The 24,387-nt window shown below is 52.2% G+C and overlaps 1 protein-coding gene across 2 annotated transcripts in view; it reads right to left on the bottom strand.

Moving 5' to 3' along the window:
* PLEKHM2 (pleckstrin homology and RUN domain containing M2) overlaps positions 1–15,560 on the bottom strand; it is a 37,740-nt gene extending 22,180 nt beyond the window's left edge. The window contains exon 1 of one of the 2 annotated variants that reach the window (XM_044237230.1): positions 15,452–15,560. In XM_044237230.1, coding sequence (XP_044093165.1) covers positions 15,452–15,511 — 60 coding nt within the window. In that variant the 5' untranslated portion in view covers positions 15,512–15,560. The remainder of the gene's footprint in view (positions 1–15,451) is intronic. The other variant, XM_044237229.1, reaches the window with a different exon arrangement.
* Between the last annotated feature and the right edge of the window lie 8,827 nt (positions 15,561–24,387).

Raw genomic sequence — 24,387 nt, 5'->3', positions numbered from 1 at the left:
GGGACTTACCATAGTTTAATATATATATTACAAGGCTGCTGTACCTTCCGTGCTGTGTATACACAGACTCTGGGAAGCCATGGTGGGGGCAGGGAGTCTGGCTGCAGATAGATAGTGGAGGCTTGGAGCTGGCTGTAGTGGCAGAAGTGGGAAAGGGTCAGGTTTAAGGTGCCCCAGAGATTTATTTATGGATTAGATGTGAGGTATGAGAGCAAGGAAGGTGCCAGGACGATTCTAAGGTTTTCGGTCTGAGCAACTGCATGGGGGTGCCATTTCCAGGTCAGGGGGAATTCTGCTCTGGACATAGTAAGTTCAAAACACGGCTCAGATGTCTACATGGAGATGTCAAGCAGACGGCTGCGTAAATGGGTCTGGAGCTCAGGGAGAGGTATTTAAAGCCGTGGAATCGGACGAGGTCACCCCAGGAGTACGGGAAGCACGGCTCCCTTGTACCGAGCCAGGACACGCCAACGTAAGACTGGGGGTCCTCATCCAGTCCGCAAAACAGAACCACTTGGAAAGAGGAGGAAAAGAATCATGCCCAGGCACCTTCCCAGATCAATTAAAGCAGGAACTTTGGAAGTGGAGCCCAGGGACCAGCATTTTTTAATGCTCTCCAGGTAATTCCAATGTCCAGCCTGGCCTGAGGGTCACTGCTTTAGACTGGGAAGGTACAGTCAAGAGGCGGGTAGAAAATCTGGACTGTGTGTGCTCCAAAAGCCAAGTGAAGAAAGCTTCCCAAGGGAGGGAATGGTCTTTTTTTTTTAAGACTTTTGTTTTTTAAAAAATTCTTAAGTAATCTCCACACCCAACATGGGGCTTAAACTCACAACCTTGAGATCAAGAGTCCCATGCTCCTTCAACTGATCCAGCCAGATGCCCCAGGAATGATCCCTTCATCCAGGTCATAGTCCCATGAAAAGGGAGGTGCTGGGAACCCCGAGCAATGTGAATGGGGCGCTTGGGTGGCTCAGTGGCTCAGTAGGTTGAGCGTCTGACTCTTGGTTTTGGCTAGGGTCATGATCTGAGGGTGGGGACATTGAGTCCCACGCCCAGGGCAGACTGTGCTCGGGATCTGCTCCCCCTCCCTCCCCCTCCCTCTCCCTCCCTCTCTGCTCCTTCCACTGCCTGCACGTGCATGCTCTCTAAAATAAACAAATTTTTAAAAATTTTAAGGTGTGATAGTGGTATTAGGTTATGTGAGAAAAGAATCCTCACCTTTGAGCAATGTTTACAGAAAAATTCATGGATGCGTGGGATCTGCTTCAAAAATAACAGGGGGGGGGCGCCTGGGTGGCTCAGGGGTTTAAGCCTCTGCCTTCAGCTCAGGTCATGATCTCAGGGACCTGGGATTGAGCCCCGCATAGGCTCTTTGCTCAGCGGGGAGCCTGCTTCCCTCTCCCTCTCTCTCTCTCTCTCTCTGCCTGCCTCTCTGTCTACTCGTGATCTCTCTCTGTCAAATAAATAAATAAAATATTTAAAAAAAAAATAACAGAGGGGGGCGCCTGGGTGGCTCAGTGGGTTAAAGCCTCTGCCTTGGGCTCAGGTCATGATTCCAGGGTCCTTGGATGGAGCCCCATATGGAGCTCTCTGCTCGGCAGGGAGCCTGCTTCCCCCCCACCCTCTCTCTGCCTGCCTCTCTGCCTACTTGTGATCTCTGTCAAATAAATAAATAAAATCTTTTTTAAAAAAAGTAACAGAGGGGTACAGTTGAGCTGTGGAGAGACTTCAGCTCACCTTACTGCCTACTATTAGTTGGAGGAAAGAACGAGCGGAGGACGAGAAAGGATGGACGGAGGGAGGGGAGGAGACGTTAATACAGAAAGCTCCTTTGACCAGTCTTGTCAAGAGCGGCAAGAAAATGGGAGCGGAGTGCAGGAGAGTAGTCCTCCAACAGGAAAGACGGGAGAGCAGTCCCGGCCCCAGGGGAGGGTGGCAGGGATGGGAACCCAGATGCAGGTGGGCTGGTGTGCTCCAAGGTGGCAGAATGAACTGTTCCCTTGAGAAGGAAATTTTAAAATAAGCAAGGTCCTTAACGATAGAGAACAAACAGGGTTGCCGGAGGGAGGCGGGTGGGGGAGGAGCGAGACGGCTGAAGGGCATTAGAGGAGGCTGTGATGACCACTGCGTGCTGTACGTAAGTGAAGAATCACTGAATTCTACTCCCGAAACCAACATTGCCCTGTATGTTAACTAAACTTTAAATTAAAAAAATAAAAATAATAAAAACAAGTAAGGTCAGCTGAGAATGAAGAGAGGCTTGAAGACTTAGAGCAATTTTTTAAAGCCGCGGTCTCCCTAAAGTCCTCTAAGTCAGGCATGTTGCCAGACCACACCCCAGATCGGCTACGCTGCTTGCCTTTCCCTGCTCCGGATTCTTGGGGTGCAGCCAGGCACCAGCACAGGGGAGTGCTGGGCTCAGCCCACCCACTCTCTCAAAGCCAGCGGCACGGGCAGGCTGAGCACCCTGGGAAGCCCGGCCATCACGAGGCCGTGGCAGCCCCCGTGACTGCTGGGAAATGTGGGTGGCGCACTCCAGCAAGCCAAGAAATGCCTGACTCAGGACATTTTAATTAGGGTTAGTCCCATGCTCTGCTCTGAGCTGCAGCCGGCCTTCTGCGTCTTCTCTCTCTCTTACGGACCCATAACCGAGAGATGATTTCTATTTCTGCGGCTGGTCCCGAGAAAGCCTTCCAGAACTGGTCCCTGATAGGTTAACTCAAAGATGACTATGAAACATTATAAATGGCCCGAGGAAAATAAAGACAGTCACAGGGGTCCTTCCTTCTCTCTCCCTGGTCAGTCAACCCCAAGGGCGCCGTGATGCTGCCCAGCAGAGGGACGGGAGGTCCAGACTCTACCTGCTCACAGGCTGCACTGGGCGGGGCGGGGGAAGGACTGCGGGAGGGTCCCCAGCCCTGTATTTACAAAGCAGGATAAACATGCCTGCCGCGACAACGGTAAGGAGGTCCACAGGGTAGGACAGACACAGTGAACTGCCCGACCGCTGCAGGCTCCCTCCCGGCTTAGCACAGAGCGTACACACGGCTCAGGCGGGAGAGACCGGCCCCTCCGACCCCGGCCGGCCACCCTGCTCCCTGGGAGACAGCGGCAGCCCTGGGGGCTCCTTGGAGACCACGTATATTTAGACCAGGATGTTTAGAACAGCCTCGCACACCACGTCCGGGAGGGGGACATCCAAAGGCAGGGAAACCCCACGGAACGAAGCGAGGGACTGCCACCTGTCCTCAAATCACCTCTTCTAGAAATGAAATCCACAATGGTCCTGGGTTCAGGAGCTGAACTCGCACTCAGAGCCAGCCTGAGCTGCAAGACCCCGCAGGGCCCCCGAATCCCCTGGCTGCCTCTCTCTCCCCAGCTGCTGCTGCTGCTGGTGCGCTCTCGGGGAGGGACGAGCCTTATAGAAAACGAGAGGACCCTGCCTGCCTGGCCTTTGGAATTCTAGTCACAGTGAGTCCTGCGGGGTCAGACTGGCCCTGGGGGCCTCACGGACATTCGCTCTTCGTTCCAAAGCAGAAACTCGGAGCAGAGGCAGAGGTCAAGCCATGTGCAACCATGATCGCCTTAGCTTTGGGGTTGGAATGGCCCTAAATCCTGATTCCTGAACTCCCCTGGGAGGGGACCCCACCATGCCTCATCCATAGACCAGAGACCACTGGAAAGGGGTCGGTGTGGTCAGAACTACTCAGCTCCCCCCAGGGAGCCCAGCATCACAGGTCCCCACTGGGACCCTGCGCTAGCAATCCGCACTGGCTTCAGGCACGGACTTGTGGATTTGAGAAGGCCCGTGCTCACCGTCCATCCCCCCCAAAATAAACAAGTAAACAAACACACAAATGAGGCAGGCCAGCTGGAGTCTTAGGTCTTAGCAAAACTTCTTAAGAATAATAATGTCTGATCCAAGGACTAGAAGGTCTGGGCCAAGAGCATGTGTGCAGAGAGGCTCCGCTGGAATCAAGACAAGGCTGGGTCTGGCCAGGTGGAAGGATTCCAGAATCTAGGAGCAGAAGGATCCCTAGAAATCACCTGGGTACAAAGCAGACTTTCCTGGGGTGCCCCCTATTGTTGGGGGGAGTCGGAGTGAGGCTAACAGTGAAGGCAAGTTTGACTAAAAAAGCAAAAAGAAAGGGGGTACCTGGGGGGTGCTCAGTCAGTTAAGTATCTGCCTTTGGATCAGGTCATGATCCCAGGGTCCTGAGATCGAGTCCCGTGCCACGCTCCTTGCTCAGCGGGGAGCCTGCTTCTGCCTCTGTCTGCCTCTACCTGCTGCTTATGCTTGCTTGCTCTGTGTGTCGAATGCATAACTAAATAAATTTTTTAAAAAATTAAAATGAAAAAAATTAAAAAAGAAAGAAAGTCTAGCTACTGAATGTGCTGAAGATCAGAAAAATGATCTGATCCTTACTTTGCTGGCGGGAGAACGGGGCCCAGGGTGGTGAAGGTGCTTCCTGCCTCTTCTGGCTTCGTGCGGTGGTCCCTGTGCCTTACTGCATCATCTTGGCCCGGAAGGAGCTGTTCTTGGAGCTCCTTCTGCTTCCATCGCCCCCGGGGGTAAGGCAATAGTCAGGGGTGCCTGCTGTAACCATCTGGGAAGTGCGCATCCCCACTCTTACTGAGAAGGGCCTTGGGCCATTTCCAGGGCTCTGCAGAAGGGAAGCTGGGGTTTGGGGACAAGGGCAGGAACATCCTCCTTGCCTCCTTCCTAGACAACATGAGCGCGTCAACAGAGGTTTTGGCCCACTGGGTGTCTGCTGCTCCAGCAACCCGGGGGCACCTGCAATGTTTCTGACTTACTCCTCTAACTTTATTTTATTTCATTATTTTTTAAAGCAGGCTCCACTGGAGCTCAACATGGGGGTTGAAATTATGACCCTGAGATCAAGACCCAAGCTGAGATCGAGAAGTTCAACCAACTGAGCCCCTCAGGCGCCCCATGACTTAACTGTCCTAATTTTATTTTATTTATTTAGTTTTTTTAAAGTTTATTTATTTATTTATTTGACGGAGACCACAAGTAGGCAGAGAGGCAGGCAGAGAGAGAGGGGGAAGCAGGCTCCCTGCTGAGCAGAGAGCCCGATGCGGGGCTCCATCCCAGGACCCTGGGATCATGACCTGAGCTGAAGGCAGAGGCTTTAACCCACTAAGCCACCCAGGTGCCCCTTAACTGTCCTAATTTTAAAATCCCTAAGCTGAGATCCCACCCCACCTTAGCGTGAAGAGCACTGCTTTCCCGATGACAATTACGGTAGATTATGGAGCCAGAAATCACTGCTACGTAAGAACCAGAGACCGGCAGCTCAGAAATGCTCGGCCTGGTTTCTTGGGAGGCATGAAAAACCCTGTCCATCTGTCAGCTCCTCTGCCCGGGAGAGGCTCGTGCCCAGGCTGGGTGGCATCCTAGGGCTGACTGGCCCTATCTGAGTCACCATTGGGGTGTGCTGTTTGTTTACCACGAGCCTGCACTGCTTTGTAAGCAAAAGGAGTGAAATCAATGCTTCTTAACCATTTATTTGCAACTAAATACACCCAATTAGAAGGGCTTTCTTTCCTACCGCCCAAATCGCTAACTCAAGGCCCCTTTGCCAGAGAGCTCTCCGCTTTTTTGGCAGCTCTGTGGAAAGATATGGGCAGGAAGGGGGGAGGGGATGCAGGGAGAAAAGGCTAAAAAAAGCAGGTACTTGAATTATCCACGGATTTCATCTTTTGTGTGTGTGCTTTCTTTGGGGTGTTGGATCCGTGAGAGCAGAAGGGGACAGGCTGGGCAGGGATCGTGGGGGTAATTTGATGGAATATGGTTTCCAAGAGTAGTTAAGTGCCTCCTCTTCCTGGAGAAGGAGCGTCCCAGCCACAAGGTACTGCACCTGTCCTGCTTCCAAACGCAGTAGGGGGCTCACCCTGTCACGGCGGCGGGACTGAGACTGGGGACCCTTTCAAAGTGGGGACAAAAGTGGCAGATGTCTCTGCTGAGGTGGCTGGGCAAACACCACAGCCCTAGAAGCCGGCCAATGGCCCAGGAGGACATGGCCCACGCTCTGTGCCGCACTTCGGCCCCTGGGACAGAGGCAGGCCCTGTTGCGTCAGGGGCCGCGTTCCGTGGCATGTGTGGCCCTGACAGGAAGAGGAAGGGAGTTTTTCGAAGACTGTTTCAGTCTTTTAAAGCCCGGGAGCCTCACTGGTTTTGCCTTCAGCTTTCACTTCCCCTCTCCTCAGCTGTACCTGCAACATGACCTCTCCAAAGCGCCCCGCACCCGACGGCCATTTTGTTGCCCCAGAAAATGTCATCAGGTCACCGTCTAAATCAAAATACTGGGTTTTGAGGACACTGGGCGGACCCCTGCTTCCACCCCATGGTCTGTGCGACACAGTCAGAGGTTCACGATGTAAATACGGGGTCAGGAAGCATGACAACAACTCCATGGGTTACACACTCATACTGGCCATTAACGGGCATGGGGACAGCTGCGTAGACACCCAACCCACTGTGGGTCGCTGACTGTCTTCTCGGTGGGTCCTGCTCACTGCTGGTTCCCAGTGACTGGAGGAGTCACCCAGCCAACAGCTGTCCAATAAACACACGGTTTTAAGGAGGCCTGGCCTACACAACTGACCCGAGAGGATGGATTATCTGTTGTAATTTCAAGACAGACATCATGGGGACGGAAAAGGCCCAGAGTAATAGAAAGAGCAACAGCCAGAAATGTGGGGCAAATCCAGCTCTGCCCCCTTATGGGCATCAGAATCCGGGGCAAGTTTCCTCTCCAAACCTCATTCCACGCCGGTATTAGATGGGGCTCACGGCCTAGCCCGTGAGTGTGCCACAAGCCGGGCGCAGGAAAGGGTGTAACCAGCAGGGGCTAAAGAAACTCAACGCAGGGATTCGTCGGGTGCCACTACCCTGCTACCTCTCGTGTACTTGGCCATTTCATGTCGCGGTGGTCTGTGACACCCAAAATAAAGACCCTAGGGACAAAGTGTGAACAGAGATTGACTACATACCAAAATTAACTTCGGAGATTTTTGTAGATGTCAAGGTTACACTAGTCCCTTCCTTGTTCTCAAATATCACTGCATTTCTTAGAATCTCTTTTTTTTTTTTTTAAAGATTTTATTTTATTTATTTGAGAGAGAGAGACAGTGAGAGAGAGAATGAGCGAGGAGAAGGTCAGAGAGCAAAGCAGACTCCCCATGGAGCTGGGAGCCTGATGTGGGACTCGATCCCGGGACTCCAGGATCACGCCCTGAGCCGGAGGCAGTCGTCCAACCAACTGAGCAACCCAGGCGTCCCGCATTTCTTAGAATCTCTTAATCCCAACTCTTAAGCACAGTTATCCAGGGAGGAGAGCTGATTCTAGGACCCTTCCTTCCTTCCTTCCTCCTTCTTGCTTCTTTCCTTCTTCCTTCCTTCCTTTCCCTCCTCCCTCCCTCCCCCCATCCCTTATTTCAGTGATCTCTACACCCAGTGTGGGGATCGAGCTCATGACCCTAAGATCAAGAGCTGCATCTCCTGTGACCGAGCCACCCAGGTGCCTCTAATACTTCCTGATGTTTTGGGGGGGGTGGCTTTTGAGAGAAAGCATGCATGTGTGCACACACGCACAAGCACTGAGGAGGGGCGGAGGGAGGGAGAGAATCTCAAGCAGACTCCTCACCTAGTGCAGAGCCTGATGCAGGGCTCAATCTCACAACCCTGAAATCATGCCCTGAGCCGAAATCGAGAGTCAGACACTTAATCGACTGAGCCAGCCAGGCGTCCCCTTCCTTATGTATTTCTATAATGCTTGTGAAGCATTCAAGAAAAGGGGGGAACAATAGGCTGCCAATACATAAAACAGGCAGGACCAGCTACTGTGCAAGATGGAGGATGTGCTCTCAGGACCCTGGACAGTCATGGTGGCCGACAGAACAATGACCTGAACTTCCAGCTCCAGCCAAAGGCACTCTCCCTGAAACTGTCCTTATTCGCCTGCCTCAAAGGGAAGTTCTAGAATGTTCCCACCTTAAGCAAGCAGCCATAAGGACAGAGCTGGAGAGGAAAGTTCACCCAAACCAACGGGCCCTGCTGTCTCGTGTGGTCGATCCCCCCGCACTGCAGGTCCCAAGCTCAGACACCTGCTGCTTGGTTTCTCAGCCAGGCCACCTGGGAGCAGAAACCCACTGCGTTCTCGGACCAAAGGGCCCTGCCGGCTTCTGTAAAGAGAGGGCCCAGGGTGTGCTGCGATGGGATGGACGGACCCCCAGTGTCTCAAGGCTTCAAATAGAAACTTAATGTTAGAGAAGCACTTTGTAAAAGGAAAACCATGTCCTCAAACTGAATGGGCAGGCCTTGGGAAAGGCAGCGACCGCTTATTATCCCACGCTGGGCCTGGGCGGGATCACTCATGGGGTCGGGCGCACGTTCCCGTGCTTCCCCGTGGGGAGCCTTCGGGTCCCTCACTGGAAAGGCTCTATTCTGTGAGAGAGGAAAGGAGCACAGAACAGTTAGTGCCAACATCAGGACACAGGCAGGGGAGAGGGAGCGAGGAGAAGCAATCCTGACCCTTAGCACCGCGTGTGCAGGTGTTTTCTCTAGAGCTCGGCCCCGGTGACTCAGGTCACTGGGGATTTTCAGAGCTCTTAAGACTTTTAAACTCTTTAGAGTTTTTCCATGAAGCCAGAGAGCACAAAACTATTGATTGAAACCCAATGATCAATATATTTCCCACATATACAGAAACACAAGAACCTGTCTAGAAATCAACTGCCCTCGCTAATCGGCAGTGAGCTCTCCAACCTAAGCTATCTGAGGGATGGGAAAATGGTGGGGCGAGCCCACCACCCCTGCCAGCCTCTTCGGCCGCACTCACAGACCCAGTGGGACAACACAGCTGCGGCTTCTTCTCCAATGTGAGCAGAGCCTGACCAGGAGACCCAGCTTGGGGGTGCCGGCTGGAAACAGAACTTCACTCGGGGCCTGAGCTGCTGGGGCAGCACGTGTGTGCCGGGCAGGAGACCCGGGTGAGGGGAAGGTCTCCTGACCTAGGAACATTCCTTCCCTGGATGGCTACTTTACTAAAACCCAGGGGCACCTGGAAGGCTCAGTCAGGTCATGATCTCAGGGTCCTGGATGGAGCTGTCAGGCTCCCCACTCAGTGGGGGTCTGCTTGTCCTTCTGCCCCTCCCTCCTCATGAGCTCTCCCTTTCTCAAAAAAATAAAACCTTAAAAAAAAAAATCCACATATTTGCCTTATTTAGGGAGAGCCAAACCGGAGCCGAGGAGACAGAAAGCAGAGGTTGTTTACTTTTTATTTTACACATGTCTGAGCTCTTTGTGTGCTTTTATTTGTTTATTTATTTTATTTATTAAAAGATTTTATTTATTTGACAGAGAGGGCGAGAGAAGGAACACAAGCAGGGGGAGTGGGAGAGGGAGAAGCAGGCCTCCCGATGAGCAGGGGGGACCGATGCGGGGCTCCATCTCAGGACCCTGGGATCATGACCCCAGAGGAAGGCAGATGCCTAACTAACTGAGCCACCCAGGTACCCCTCTTTGTGTGCTTTTAAAAATAACTACTCGTTTTTTTAAAAAAAAAGATTTATCTGACACAGAGAGAGCATGAGGACGAGCAGGGGGAGCAGCAGGCAGAGGGAGAGGGAGACGCAGACTCCCCGCTGAGCAGGGAGCCCGATGTGGGGCTAGATCCCACCACCCTGAGATTAGGACCCAACCCAAAGGCAGATGCTTAATGACAGAGCCCCCCAGGCTCCTCACAAGTACTCATTTTCTTAGAACACCATCTCATTCTCTTACCCTAGTCAGTGTCCTTTATTGGATGCCACATCACCTCCTTAGGCTTGTCACTTCTGGTCACCTCCCCCATACAGCAGCCCCCCCTGCCAATTCTCTACCCCGGGAGCTGCCATTATAGTGCCTTCATACCACCAACCAGCACCAACCAGGATCTGAAATCATCTTTGTATGGTGTGTCTACTAACGCATCACGGCGTCTCTCACTGAAATACCCGCGGCTCGAGGGCAGGGATCTGATCGGCCTTGCGCACTGCTACCCCTGCCCTCCTAGGGCCTAGGACCCTAGGAACAGATGGGGAGGGGGACGGCGCTCGGTAAATACTTTTGCAAAACAAAACACAAGGACTTGTGATGGGATTTACCAATGTCCATATTCATTCCACAAGCCTGATATGATACACAAAAACACAGCTGCCACAGAGATTTGATTACCGACAAGCCCGTCTCACTGATTGCTTGGAAGGTGACCCATAGCCTATGCTGATGAGGATTTTTCTGCTTTTTTGTGTTTGTGTGTGTGTTTTTTTTTTTTTAAGATTTTATTTATTTATTTGACAGAGAGAAAGAGCACAAGCTGGGGGAGCAGCAGGCAGAGGCAGAGCAGAGGCAGGCTCCCCATGAAGCAGGGAGCCTGATGCAGACCTTGAACCCAGGATCCTGGGATCATGACCTGAGCTGAAGGGGGTTGGTTAACCAACTGGGCTGCCCCCGCGCCTCAATGAGGACTTTTTACGCTCGCTCTCGGGCACATATATCCACAGTACAGCCTGCCGAATGCAGCCCGCTCCTGTCCATAAGGGCTTAGGGAGCGTAGCTGCTCTCCTGAGTGGGGGGACGGTCTGTGGCTGCGCTTGACTACAAGAGTAGCACCAAGAGGCTGCAAGAGAGACCAGGTCGGCTGAAAACCACCTGGATTTTTTGGAAAAGTCTGGCAAAGCCTGAGCCCGAAGAAACCGAGAAGAGTTTTCTGAGGTTTTGACTGCAGGGCCCACACAGGCGCTGGCCTGGCAGTAGCTGGTGTCTCAGCCCGGGGGCACGCTTAAGACTGCTCTGTCACCCCAGAAGACCATCCGATGTCCCCACGTCCTCGGGGATGTTTCCGCTGGTCCTTCTATCTTCAATGGCTGCTTCTGCTCTTTCTCGGTAGAAACCAATCTGTCAAGACTCAGATAAGCCCTCCTTGTCTGGGGGTTTCTCCTTGCTCTAGTGATTTTTTTTTTTTTAGATGTTATTTATTTATTTGACAGAGAAAGAGAGATACAGAGAGAGGGAACACAAGCAGGGGGAGACGCAGAGGGAGGAGACTCCCTGTTGAGCAGGGAGCCCCATGCTCGGCTCGATCCCAAGACCCTGGGATCATGACCTGAGCCAAAGGCAGACGTTAATGACTGAGCCACCCAGGCTCCCCACTCTAGCAATTTAAAAATATATATATATATATTTTTTTTAATTTATCTATTTGAGAGAGAGAAAGGGAGAGGGAGAGAGAGCGCGCTCGCACTCAGAAGAGAGGGAGAGGGAGAAGCAGACTCCTGGCTGAGCAGGGAGCCCGATGCATGCCAGGCTCGATCCCAGGACCCTGAGATCATGACCTGAGCCAAAGGCAGATGTTTAACTGACTGAGCCATCCAGGCGTCCTGCTCTACGGATTTTTAAAATTCTCCCTCCAACCATCACACAAACTGCTGAGGGACAGAGGCTGCTTCTTACTCACACTCCGCGTGTACGCATCCAACACGCTCCTCCAAAACAAAACAGAACTCTCGTAAAAACCACTGCCTTGGGGCGCCTGGGTGGCTCAGTGGGTTAAGTGTCTGCCTTTGGCTCAGGTCATGATCCCGGGGTCCTGGGATCGAGCCCCGCATGGGGCTCCCTGCTCAACGGGGAGTCTCCTTCTCCCTCTGCCTCTGGCTCAGCTTGTGCTCGCAAGCGCGCTCTTTCTCTCTTTCTGTCAAATAAATAAATAAAATCTTAAAAAACCATTGCCTTCCCTCCCCTGGAGAAGACTGTTGAGCAGAACCACATGCCAGTTCAAAATGCCAGCAGGGTCTTCGGCTGGGACAGCTCCCCGCACTGTTAACAAGTCGGCAACCGCAGGCTTCGTTATCTGCACCTGGGATGTGTCTCCCTCCTCTCCCTTTCCAGAACCTATGGAACCGGCTTTTCATTCAACTGTACTATTAAACTCTCCAATTCCCTCTACCCCCTGAACCCTGCCTCCATATCAAAACACAGGTTCCCCTGGGCCCTGGCGGGCTAACAGCCCTGTCGCCTCTCCTGGGTTAGAGCCCCTGCTCCTTATCACAAAACCTGTGAAAATGACTGAACTCAACAAGACTCCCTGGGGAGAGCGGCTACGCCTGGGGGTGTGGCTCCTGGGAGAAGGACAAGGGAGGCTTTTGGGTGACGGTGGTGTTCTGTTTCTCGATCTGGGCGCTGGACATGTACGTATGTTCACCTGGTGAGAACTCATTCAGCTGTACACTTAGTGTAAATATGTTCTATTTTCTGTAGGTATGTTCTGCTTCAATAAAAAGTTCTAAAATACCCTTTGCCTGGGCACCTGGGTGGCTCAGTCGTTTACCTGTCTGACTCTTGGTTTGGGCTCAAGTCATGCTCTCAGGGTCAGGGTCATGGGATCAAGCCCCACGTGGGGCTCTGAACTGGCATGGGACCTGAGTGAGATTCTCTCTCCTTTCCTGCTGCCCCTCCCCCTGCTCTCTCTCTCTAAAAATAAATACATCTTTAAAATACCCTTGGCAAATATAGTAACACACAATGGATCTTTTTTGTTGCAGAAACTACAACTCATTTTCTGCAGGCAACATCTAAAAGGATGGGCAAGACCACTTTACTAGCAGCAGGGCGAATGAAAGAAAAAAAGACAAAGCACTATCCAGGAGCTAAATAACAAATTTCGGTGAGACTGGTGTTCAAGGACAAATGTGACCCCAAGGCCGCCATCCCTCACTGCCCTTGGCCGAAGCCTATCCCATTGGTCTTAGGAGCAGAAACTCTGGTTCAGAAAACCAAACGCCCTTCATGATGCAAGAATACAAAACAGTTCCCTGAAACACAGCACACAAAGAAAGAGGGTACCAAGTCCAAATGATGTTGTATAACAGCCCTTAGGTGGTAAGGCACTTAGCCATCTTCAGAACCTTGTAGAAGGAACTGGCTCTCCCACAAACAGAAAAAGCTAGGGCTTGTGCTATGGATTGAATGTCTGTGTCCCTCCCCTCCAAATTTGTAGGCTGAAATCCTACCCTAGGGTGATGGTATTAGGAGGCGGGGCCTTTTGGAGGTGCTGAGGTCACGGGGGTGGAGCCCTAATCAAAGGTCGCAGGGGAAGTAAGCAGTCTGCAGAGGGAAGAGGGCCCTCATCAGAACCCAACCACGCCGGCCCCCTATTTGCAGACTTCCAGAATTCAGACCGGCCAGTGAACACCTGCTGTTTACAAGCCACTCAGTCCTTGGGAGCTTGTTACAGCAGCTGGAACAGACTCAGACAGCTTAACTAAGGCTGGGTCGAGCGCCCTGCTCAACATTCTATATACGCTCTCGTTAAATTTTCACAGCCCTGATTTTATCCCTGCTTTTATAGATGAGAAAAATGAGGCTTGGAGAGGTTAAGGAACCTAAGCTTAAAGGGCTGCTAATTGGCAGGACACGCAGCCACGCTCCAGAATCCCTGTTCTTAACCATGAAGCTAGAGTCTAGAGTCATGCCTTTGGTTGTGATGCAGCCGGGGATGGGTTCCCGGTTGCTCCTGTGGGACTTCTAGCTTCAAGCGTGCATTACAGCTCAATAAAACGTGCTTATCTGATGCGCATGATTATAAGAAACTTGGCAAGCACTCTCAACTCCTTCCTAAACGGCAGCCTGATCTACAGCGTGAATCTCTGTTTTGAAAAGATTCATGCTTACAAAAATGGCAGTGTCCGTGTCTACCCGCTTTCTACCAGAACTTCCCCCCATTTATTTGTTGGAAATCCAGAGACAAAACACTTGGCTCACCTGAAGCCTTGATCAGCCCAGATTAGATTAGAAGTGTCAGCAGTCTCCCTTTCTCCTCCATTATGAAAGATCTATCGCTTTTTTTTTTTTTAAGATTTCATTTATTTATTTGGCAGAGATCACAAGTAGGCAGAGAGGCAGGCGGGGGTGGGGGTGGGGCGGGAAGCAGGCTCCCTGCTGAGCGGAGAGCCCAACTGGGACCCTGAGATCATGAGCTGAGCGGAAGGCAGAGGCTTTAACCCACTGAGCCGCCCAGGTGCCCCAAGGTCTATGGCTTTCAAATAAAGCATTTGCTTAACCTGAACTCCTTGAGTTAGCAAAAACTCTACCCCAGTTGCATCAGCAAAGCTCAGGAAAAGTAAATAAACAAAACTTTTGTCCCATGTCTGCAATGTTACTTTTAGTTATGCTTTTAAGATGAACATTTTAGTAAGCTCATTTTGGATCTACTTTTCTTTAAAGCCACATCAATCTCAATGAAAGGTAAAACTGCCAGTCTATGTCGCTTTTGAGGAATTTACCTGTGTGGCGGGACTATTTAAATATAATAGCTGATTTAATGAATCACCTTCATGTTGGTTTGTTGAGTTAAAATTATCTGATGACCCTTTCCTCCCCCTGTAAATCATTCCCAGTTTCTAAAACTATCAGGTGAGAAGGAACTCAAATTGGGGACAGGGGGCGTGATAAATATTTTCATTCAACCGCCTTCCTCAAATAACTGTCAATTCTGGTTTGGTTTAAGAAAATAGGACCAGGGAGCCAGTGAGTCAAGCTGCCGCCTTCTGTTTGGGTCATGATCTCGGGGTCCTGGAATCGAGTCCCGCATCAGGCTCTCTGGTCAGCGGGGAGCCTGCTTCCTCCTCTCTCTGCCTGCTTCTCTGCCTACTTGTGATCTCTGTCTGTCAAATAAATAAAATCTTAAAAGAAGAAAAAAGACAACTGGATCTTTTCCAGATAAGCTGACTTCCTCACACATACAGTGACACGCTGTTAATAAGCAGGGGATTTTTTCTACCTGGAATTGGGGCAATGATGTCTACTGCACGAAGCCCCAGACAGCAGAGAGTCTGTGTGCCACCAAGTTCCATGGGTCACCACCCAAACTGCAGTCCCCAGGCACTTGGGGTTCTCAGTCAAAGCCCTGAGACTGCCATCCTTGAGCAAGACCATGCAGGGAACTTCCCGGGGCCAGAGGCGGCGTCACCTAGAACCCCGAGAAGCGGCGGCTGCTCACGCCCCGCCGCCGCCGCCGCCGCGCCCCGAGGAGCCGGGGCCGCGGTGCGGGGACCGGCGGGTCGCGGCGCCACGGAGTGACGCAGGGCCCCCGCCAGGCCCGGGGGAGCTCCGGAGATGCTGACCTCAACTTTGCTCTTTACAAACAGCTCGGCGGCCGCCGCACTCACGTGAGCCGCCCCGCTTCCCCCGCAGCGGTCCCCGGCCCCCCGGGGTCGCGGAGGCGAAGGGCGGTGTCCCCGAGTCCCGGGGACGCGAGGGACAACCCCCCCCCTCACACCTCCCCGGCCCCGGCGAGCGACCCCCGGCGGGGGAAGGAGGGAGTAGGGGGCGCCGGATGGGCTCGGCAGGGGTGGGGGGCTCCGGCCGCGGGGAGCAGGCCGCGCTCACCTTCTTCACCGACAGCGAGATGTTCTCCAGGATCCGGTCCTTCACCTCCCGCGGCTCCATGGCGCCGCCGCTGCCGCCGCCGCCGCCGCCCCGCCGCCGCCGCTTCCCGCGCCGGGGGCCCGGGGCCGCCGCCAACCGCTGCCGCCGGCCGTGCGGGGGCTCCGTCGTGCCGGCCGCGGGGCCCGGCGCCCGCCGCCCGGCCCTCGCCTCGCCCGGCCCCTCGCTCCGCCGCGGCCCGGCGGCTCCGGAGCGCGGCCGGCGGGGAGGAGGCCGCGGGCTGTGCGCGGCGGCGGCGGCGGCGGCGGCGGCAGCGGCGGCGGCGGCGGCGGCAGGAACTGATGTCAGGCGGGGCGGCGCCAAGGCCGGCGGTCGGGCCGGGGCGTCCGCGCCCGGAGACCCGCCGGACCTCCGGCTCCCGTCCCCGGGCCCCCCGGCGCCCGTCGGCCCCCAGCCCCTGCGGCCGGGGACGCCGGACTCCCCCACAGAGCCGGGGCCGCCGAGCCCCAGCCCTTGTCGGCTCACAGCCCCTCGGGCCGGGGGCCGCGGAGACCCCCGCAGCCCGCCGACCTCCGGGCCCCCCAGATCCCCGCAGACCTTGGGCCCCTTCCCCTGCTCTTGCCAACCCACAGACCCAGGTCTCCCGAGGCTCCTCCGCGACCCCGAGCCCCTCCACCCCCTCCGGCCGGGGACCTCGGAGGCCCCCACAGATCCCAGGGATCTGGAGAAGCCGCCGCCCCCGGCCCCGCCGGCCAGAGACATCCCCTCAGCCCACAGAGCCCACCTGTGCCTTCCCTTTCCTTGGCGCAGAGGCCCCTGCCATGCCCGGGATCCTGAGACCCCCTCCCCCGTCAATGCACAGACACCGGCTCCCCTCTCCCCCGAGACCCAGGGCCCCCGGCTTTTGGCAGCTTAGAGACCCGGGTACCCCCAACCCCGACGGACCCAGAGACCCCAGCCCTCTGGCCCTCACCCGCCCAGAGGAGCCAGCCCCTCTCCTCAGTTCCTTACCCTCCCGGCCCAGTCTTAAACTTTGAGGCCATTTCAGGTCCATGGTGCTCCTCCCCACCTCCAAAACACACCCTCTGCACTTCCCCCTTCAATCGCAACACCCACTCTGACTCTTAGCCATACACAATTCTTCATGGGTCCACTGACCCTGGGGACCCCAACTCCCTCAGTCCTGAAACCCGCCATAACAATTTCCTCTATTCCCACATATGCCCCTCTCCAAATTCCCCTAAAGCCACCTACACTTAAGGAGTTTTGATTCTCCTACCTGGCTCACTTAGCTCATTTGGTCCCCAAATACATCCTGATACATCCATCAGTCCCTCTTTTTTATCCTTAAAAATAAAAGGTCCGCGGGGGGGGGCATCTGGGTGGCTCAGTTGGTTAAACATCTGCCAAGCCCCACATTGGACTCCCTGCTCAGTGAAGATCCTGCTTCTCGCCTCTCCCTCTGCTGCTCCCCCTGCTTGTGCATGCTCTCTCTCTGTTAAATAAAATCTAAAAAAAAAAAAAAAAAAGGCACTAAATACTTATTTTTTTCACTTTATGAAACTTAGCTACATAACAGTTTCAGGTGCACAACATAATGATCCAATATTTATATATATCGTGAAATGATCAGTACTCTTTATTCTTAAGACATGCCAGTTCTCAACTTGAGCTTCCTATTTTCCCTCTTTTCTGCCCAGCTACTCCTCCCCCAGCCTCCCAGACCAGTCAGATCAGCACCCTTAAGAAACACTGACTCGGCACCTGGGTGGCTCAGTGGGTTAAGCCTCTGCCTTCAGCTCAGGTCATGATCTCAGGGTCCTGGGATTGAGCCCCGCATTGGGCTCTCTGCTCAGCGGGGAGCCTGCTTCCCCCCCTTCTCTCTCTGCCTGCCTCTGCCTATTTGTGATCTCTATTAAATAAATAAATTTTTAAAAAATCTTTAAAAAAAAAAAACACTGACTCTACAGCTTATCCTAGGTGAACCCCACCCCATACACAAGCAAAAGATCCCTCTCCATCCCTCAGTTTCCTCAGCAGAGACCCAAGATGGTGGTAGTTATTTGTTTTGTTTGTTTAAGATTTTATTTTAAGTAATCTGTACACCCAGTGTGGGGTTCGAACTTACAACCCCAAGATGAGGCATCGCACACTCCACCGACGGAGGCAGCCGGGCGCATATTGTTTTGTTTTTATGTGACTGGATAGGTGGACAACATTGTGTGTCAATAAAAGGCAAGAGAACAACTTGAGAAACTGCATTTTATTGGCACTTCCGGATCTGGGTCAGGAGTTTTCGATGCTGGTGATGATGGTGATGCTAAGTGTTGCGGAGGGACCACATGCCAGGCACTGAACTAAGACTCTTAGTTTGTCTAAGACGTATTGTCTCACGTATTTGCACCCAGCAGTTCCTCTACAGACGATCGGAGCCGTTTGCATCCTGAGTCAAAGATTCCTTGACATTTCTTCACGCTATTCTAGCAGGTGACCCCATAGAGGCTTGGGCTAACCCTTGAGGACAAGAAGCAAAGTCTCTAAACCGAGGGCGTTTCCTACTAGTACTGAGGGCAGGAAAATAAGAGGTAATAGCCTCCGTGGCGTCGGGCAAGGACAGAATGACAGGGGGGAAGAGGCTCCAGTCACTGGGCGGGGAGAGAAAAGGCTAAGAACAGAGGACGCACTACGATGAATGAGGAAAGAAATAGTCACATGTCCAAGGGTGTTTGTGGCAAGGAGGAGGGAAGCTGCTCCTTCTGCGCTCCCTGCCCCACGGCACCCAGGCTAGGCTGCCTACAGGCCCTGACCTGTCGACTGCACTCGGGCTCACGAGAATCCATTCGGCCCAGAGTGGAACCAACCAGCTTTGTGATTCTTCCTTGCTGTTAAACAGTAAGACATCTCCTGGGCAGCATCTCCCCTGGGTGCCACCTTCCTATAATTGGCCACTCCTGGCCTGGGCACATGACAGCTTCAGCGGACTGGATTGCTGGGCTGCGTACCTGTGCTGTAAGGTGGCGGCATTTCTGTCACGCTGTTTTCATCTTCGCACACTGGGGGATGGGCACAGCCAACTTTTTACAACATTCAGGAGGGACACACAGCCTTACTACCTACCGGATTCCTAAGGTGGACGCCAGGGTGGCTGAATGGGTTAAGCATCTGCCTTTGGCTCAGTTCATGATCTCAGGGTCCTGGGATCGAGCCCCGCATCAGGCTCCCTGCCCAGTGGGAAGCCTGCTTCTCCCTCTCCCACTCCCCCTGCCCCTCAGCTCATGCTCTCTCTCTCTCTCAAACAAATAAACCTTTTTAAAAAATCCCTAAGGGGGCGCCTGGGTGGCCAGTGGGTTAAGTCGCTCCCTTCAGCTGGTCATGATCTCAGGGTCCTGGGATCAAGTCCCACATCGGGCTCTTTGCTCAGCGGGGAGCCTGCTTCCCTTCCTCTCTCTCTGCCTGCCTCTCTGCCTACTTGTGATCTCTTTCTGTCAAATAAATAAATAAAATATTTTTTAAAAAATAATAAATAAATAAATAAATAAAAAATCCCTAAGGGTTGCGTGGGTAAATGGTTGGGAGAAGAGAGGCGTCACGAGACTTCCTACAGGAAACAGGAGGGGGTCACATGTGTGTTCACGTGCAGATAACTGCCCCATGCCCAGAGCTCAAATATGGTATTCATCCTTGCCTGCCAAAGACAAGGCAATTCAGGGGGCACCTGGTGGGCTCAGCCGATAGAGCATGTGACTCTTGATCTTGAGGTTGTGAGTTTGAGCTTCAGGTTGGGTGTAGAGATCACTTAAGAAAAAAAAAAATAAGGAAGGGACACCTGGGCAGCTCAGTTAAGGAGCTGCCTTTGGCTCAGGCCGTGATCCCAGGGTCATGGGGTTGAGCCCTGCATGGGGCTCCCTGCTCAGCCGAGAGCCTGTTTCTCCCTCTCCCTCCTCCTGCCACTCTGCCTGGTTGTGCATGCTCTCTCTCTGTCAAGTAAATAAATAAAATCTCTTTTAAAAGGGCGGGGGGACAAACCAGAAAAGAACAAAACTAAGACGCCCCAGAATGCCTATCAGTCCAGTTACAGGGAGTCACCAAAGCTCAACCATTCATCTGTTGCACAAGACGTTGGGTCATGTGGCAAGTGCATGAGACTTTGAGGCATCAGGAATCAAAAGCCTCAGTTGACTCATGCTACGGCCTCAGGCAAATCCCTGTCTTAGTTTCCAAATCAGTGATCCAGGAAAAATGACTTCGCTCTTCTTCTTCCTTTAAATAGCATTTCGACCTGTCTCCCACCGCTTGACTCCATCAGGTGAGGGATGAGGTTGGGGACAAGCCCGTCACGGAGTCCACAGACCCCGCCCCCCAGCAGGTCTTCTCACTCTTCCTTCCGAAGACGTGTGCTGCCTCAGAGAGAAGGGATAGGAAAAAATTCTGGCACCTTTGTCCTGCCACATCCTTAAAAGATTATTGGACAGGATCATTTTTTAAAAGGGGGGAGGGATGGGGCGCCTGGGTGGCTCGGTTGGTTGGGCAACTGCCTTCGGCTCAGGTCATGATCCCAGGGTCCTGGGATCGAGCCCCACATCGGGCTCCTTGCTCAGTGGAGAGCCAGCTTCTCCCTCTCCCTTTGCCTGCCTGTGCTCACTCTTTCTCTCTCTGTGTCAAATAAATAAATAAAACCTTAAAAAAAAAAAGGTGGAGGGAACAGGGGAATGGGTTAAATGGGTGATGGGTTAAGGAGGGCTTGTGATAAGCACTGGTGTGGAATGTAAGTGTTGGATCACTAAATCTATACCTGAAACTAATATTACAGTCTGTTAACTAACTGGAATTTACATTAAAACTTGGGGGGGCAGAATGTGGAGGATAGTTTAAGAGACTGGTTCCTCCCTTGTCCCTTCATTCAAGGAACTCGAGGTAAATGCATTTCTGTTTCTAGAGGAGGGAGGAAATACTTCCTTGACCATCAGGCTTGTGAAGCTGAACCTCATCTGAGAAGGGGAGATAGCAGGGGTTGGTTGTACATCACAGCAGTGCTCAGGCTCCTATGGCCTCCGGCACCCACAAGTGCAGACAGTCTACAGCTCTAGGACTGGGTAAATCAAAACAAGTCAGCTGTACTACTGGATATTTACCCCAAAGATACAAATGCAGGGATCCGAAGGGGCAACTGTACTCCAGTGTTTACAGCAGCAATGTCCACAACAGCCAAACAGTGGAAAGAGCCCAGATGTTCATCGACAGATAAATAGATAAAGAAAGTGTGGCATGTATATTTATATATTACTCAGCTATCAAAAAAAGAAATCTTCCCATTTACAACAACATGAGCAACGTGGATGGAACTAGAAGTATTATGCTAAGCGAAATAAGTTGATCAGAGAGAGCCAATTATCATATGATTTTACTCATATGTGAAATTTTTTTTTAAAGATTTTATTTATTTATTTGACAGAGAGAGATCACAAGCAAGCAAAGAGGCAGGCAGAGAGAGAGGGGGAAACAGGCTCCCTGCTGAGCAGAGAGCCCGATGTGGGGCTCGATCCCAGGACCTTGAGACTATGACCTGAGCCGAAGGCAAAGGCTTTAACCCACTGAGCCACCGGGTGCCCTCATATGTGGAGTTAAGAAACAAAACAGAGTATCAGGGGTGCCAGGGTGGCTCAGTTGTTGGGCACTGCCTTTGGCTTGGGTCATGATCCCAGGGTCCTGGGATCAAGCCCCGCATGGGGCTCCCTGCTCGGTGGGAAGCCTGCTTCTCCCTCTCGCTCTGCTGCTCCTCCTGCTTTGCTCCCATTCTTTCTCTCTCTCAGTCAAAATTAATTAATTAATCAATTAATTAAATATTTTAAAAAAACAAAACAAAATGAAACAGAAGATCATAGGGGAAGAGAGGGAAAAAATAAAACAAGATGAAACCAGAGAGGGAGACAAAGCATAAGAGACTAAATCTTAGGGAAAAAACTGAGGGCTGCTGGAGGGAAGGGAGAGGGTGGAGGGATGGGATCACTGGATGATGGGCGTTGAGGAGGCCACGTGATATAATGAGCACTGGGTGTTACATAAGAGGGGTGAATCACTGACCTCTACCTCTGAAACCAGTGATACATTGTATCATTGTATGTTAATTCATTCAAAACATTCAAATAAAAAAGGCAGCTTTAGTCAAGGTAATTTTACTTTATTATTGTTTTTTAGAGATTTTTAAGTAATCTCCAACCCCAACATTGGGCTGGAACTCACAACTCCAAGCTCAAATTTGCACCCTCCACTGACTAAGACATCCAGTGTGCCTAAGTGATTTATTTAAAAAATGTTGAACATTCAGGGGCATCTGGCTGGCTCAGTAAGACCACATGACTCTTGATTTCGGAGTTGTGAGTTCAAGCCCCATATCGGGTGTAGAGATGACTTAAAAAATCATAATAAGCTATTTTAAAAAATAGTTCCTTCCTCATGACCGTTCAGTCAGCAAGATGGGTTGGTGAAAATTGGGAAGTCATTCAACCTTCTAGTTTAAAAGCCTCTGACATCTCTTTTTTTTTTTTTTTAGATTTTATTTATTTACTTGACAGACAAAGATCACAAGTAGGCAGAGAGGCAGGGAGAGAGGAGGGGGAAGCAGGCTCCCCGCTGAGCAGAGAGCCTGATGCGGGGCTCGATTCCAGGACCCTGGGATCATGACCTAGGCTGAAAGCAGCGGCTTTAACCCACTGAGCCACCCAGGCGCTCCAGCCCCTGACATCTTTGCATCGCAGCATTTGGAGTAACATCCAGACTCTTGTCTGGCCTCCAAGGCCATAGCGGATCCGATCCAACCTCTCTCTCTGACTCATCTCCTGATCAGCCCCTCCAACCTTCCGTTTCTCAAACATGTTGGTGCGTTCACATCTTGGCTGGGGTGCTCTTCCCTAGTGTGGCAGAGGCCCCCATCTGGTCACCCAAGTCTGCTCTCTCCACAGTGACAGCATGATAGCCCGTCACTGTGCAAGATGACGTCTCCCAGCCTGTGCGGCAGGTGTGGCTGCATCAAGCGCTCTCTAATGGAACAGGAATAGAAACAGAGTGGTCCACTTCTGGGCTGGGCTTCGGTGTGAGTGGGGACTCCTTCTCCGTGCTGTTCCTTCTCCCGCCAGGTCGGATGAAGCCAGGGGATGTCCGTCGGACAAGACGCAAAGAGCGTGGGTCCCCACGTCACTGCAGGGAGCAGAGCTGCCCATCAACCAGGAACACTTGTCTTGGACTGTAACAAGATCAAGATGAAAAACGTCTTTTGTAACAAATTATTGGAATTTGTGGCCTCTTTTCCCCAGTCTAGCCTAACGTAATCTATCCCCAGCCCTCCCCTGGGAAGACCCTTCTTGCCAATGAGGTCTCAGTTTATTTATTTTTATTTATTTTTAAAAATATTTGTTTATTTATTTACTTATTTGACAGGGAGAGAGGTCACACAAGTAGGCAGAGAGGCAGGCAGAGAGAGAGGGGGAAGCAGGCTCCCCACTGAGCAGAGAGCCCGATGCAGTGCTCGACCCCAGGACCCTGGGATCATGACCCGAGCCAAAGGCAGATGCTTCACTGACTGAGCCGCCCAAGTGCCCCTGAATCAATATCTTCTGATTAATTTTTAGTTCAGTCGGGATGCAGAAAATCTTTGTAGCTGGCTGTGGAAATAAAAGGACCGAAGAGAACTAGGACCCAATAGAAAGCTGCCTGCCTCTGTCTTCTTTAATTTTTAAAAATTTTCTTTATTTTTTTGACAGAGAGAGAGTGTAAGCAGGGGGAGAGCAGGCAGAGGGAGAGGGAGAAGGCAGCTGCCACCGAGCCGAGAGCCCAACGTGGGGCTCAATCCCATAACCTTGGGATCATGACCTGAGTCGAAGGCAGATGCTTAAGTGACTGAACCACCCAGGCGCCCCCAAAGCTGCCTCTCTTTACACCTGATTTGGGTCTTTCCATTCCGGAAGGTAAAGATTGAGAAAGTATAGTCAAAGTCCATAGGACCATTAACTGAAAGGTGATGTTTGCCAACATCCCCAATTAATTGTGTATGTGGGTATAATAAAAAGTACTAGCTTGCAGGGAAAGCTGCAAACTTACTAACCCCAGAATATCACCTGCCTTTTAAAATCTTGGGGCCCCTGGGTGGCTCAGCGGGTTAAGCTTCTGCCTTCGGCTCAGGTCATAATCTCAGGGTCCTGGGATCAAGCCCCGCATTGGGCTCTCTGCTCAAAGCAGGGGGAGCCTGCTTCCCCCTCTCTCTCTGCATACTTGTGATCTCTCTCTCTGTACAATAAATAAATAAAATCTTTTAAAAAAATCTCTTTAAACTCGGGGCCCCTGGGTGGCTCAGATGGTTAAGCGTCTGCCTTCAGCTCAGGTCATGATTCCAGGGTGCTGGGATCAAGCCCTGCACTGGGCTCCTTGCCCAGCAGGGAGCCTTCCTCTCCCCCTCCCTCTGCCACTGCCACTGTTTGTGCTGTCTCTCTGTTTCAAATAAATAGATAAAACCTTTTAAAAAAAAATCTATGTTAAACTCAAACTCAGTAGGCCTCCTGGGCTGGAATCCCTGAGTCAAGGAATCGACCTCAGGGACCTCACTGGACCTCAGGCACAGTTCTGCTACGTCATTCCACTTACAGAACAACTCTTTGGGACCTTGGAGATGGAAACGGACGCAGCATGATAGTGTTGATGGGTTAACGGACTCCCAACAGTGACTGCTATGCACCAGGCAGAGTTCTAGGCGCTGGGGTTATAGCACTGAGAAGGACGGGCACAAATCCTACCCTCCTGGGGCTTACCTTCTGGCGGGGGAGAAAGACCGTGAACAGAAGCAAATGCCGGTGCGCTGGGTAGTGCTCGGCGCTCCGGAGAGAGAGGAAGGGGAATGACACGGAAGGGGACCGAGGGTTTGAATTTTAGGTGGAGTCGCCAGGGAAGGC

Source organism: Neovison vison, chromosome 2 (genome assembly GCF_020171115.1).
Source record: "Neovison vison isolate M4711 chromosome 2, ASM_NN_V1, whole genome shotgun sequence".
Taxonomy (NCBI): domain Eukaryota; kingdom Metazoa; phylum Chordata; class Mammalia; order Carnivora; family Mustelidae; genus Neogale; species Neogale vison.
This window is presented reverse-complemented; position numbering and strand designations above follow the sequence as displayed.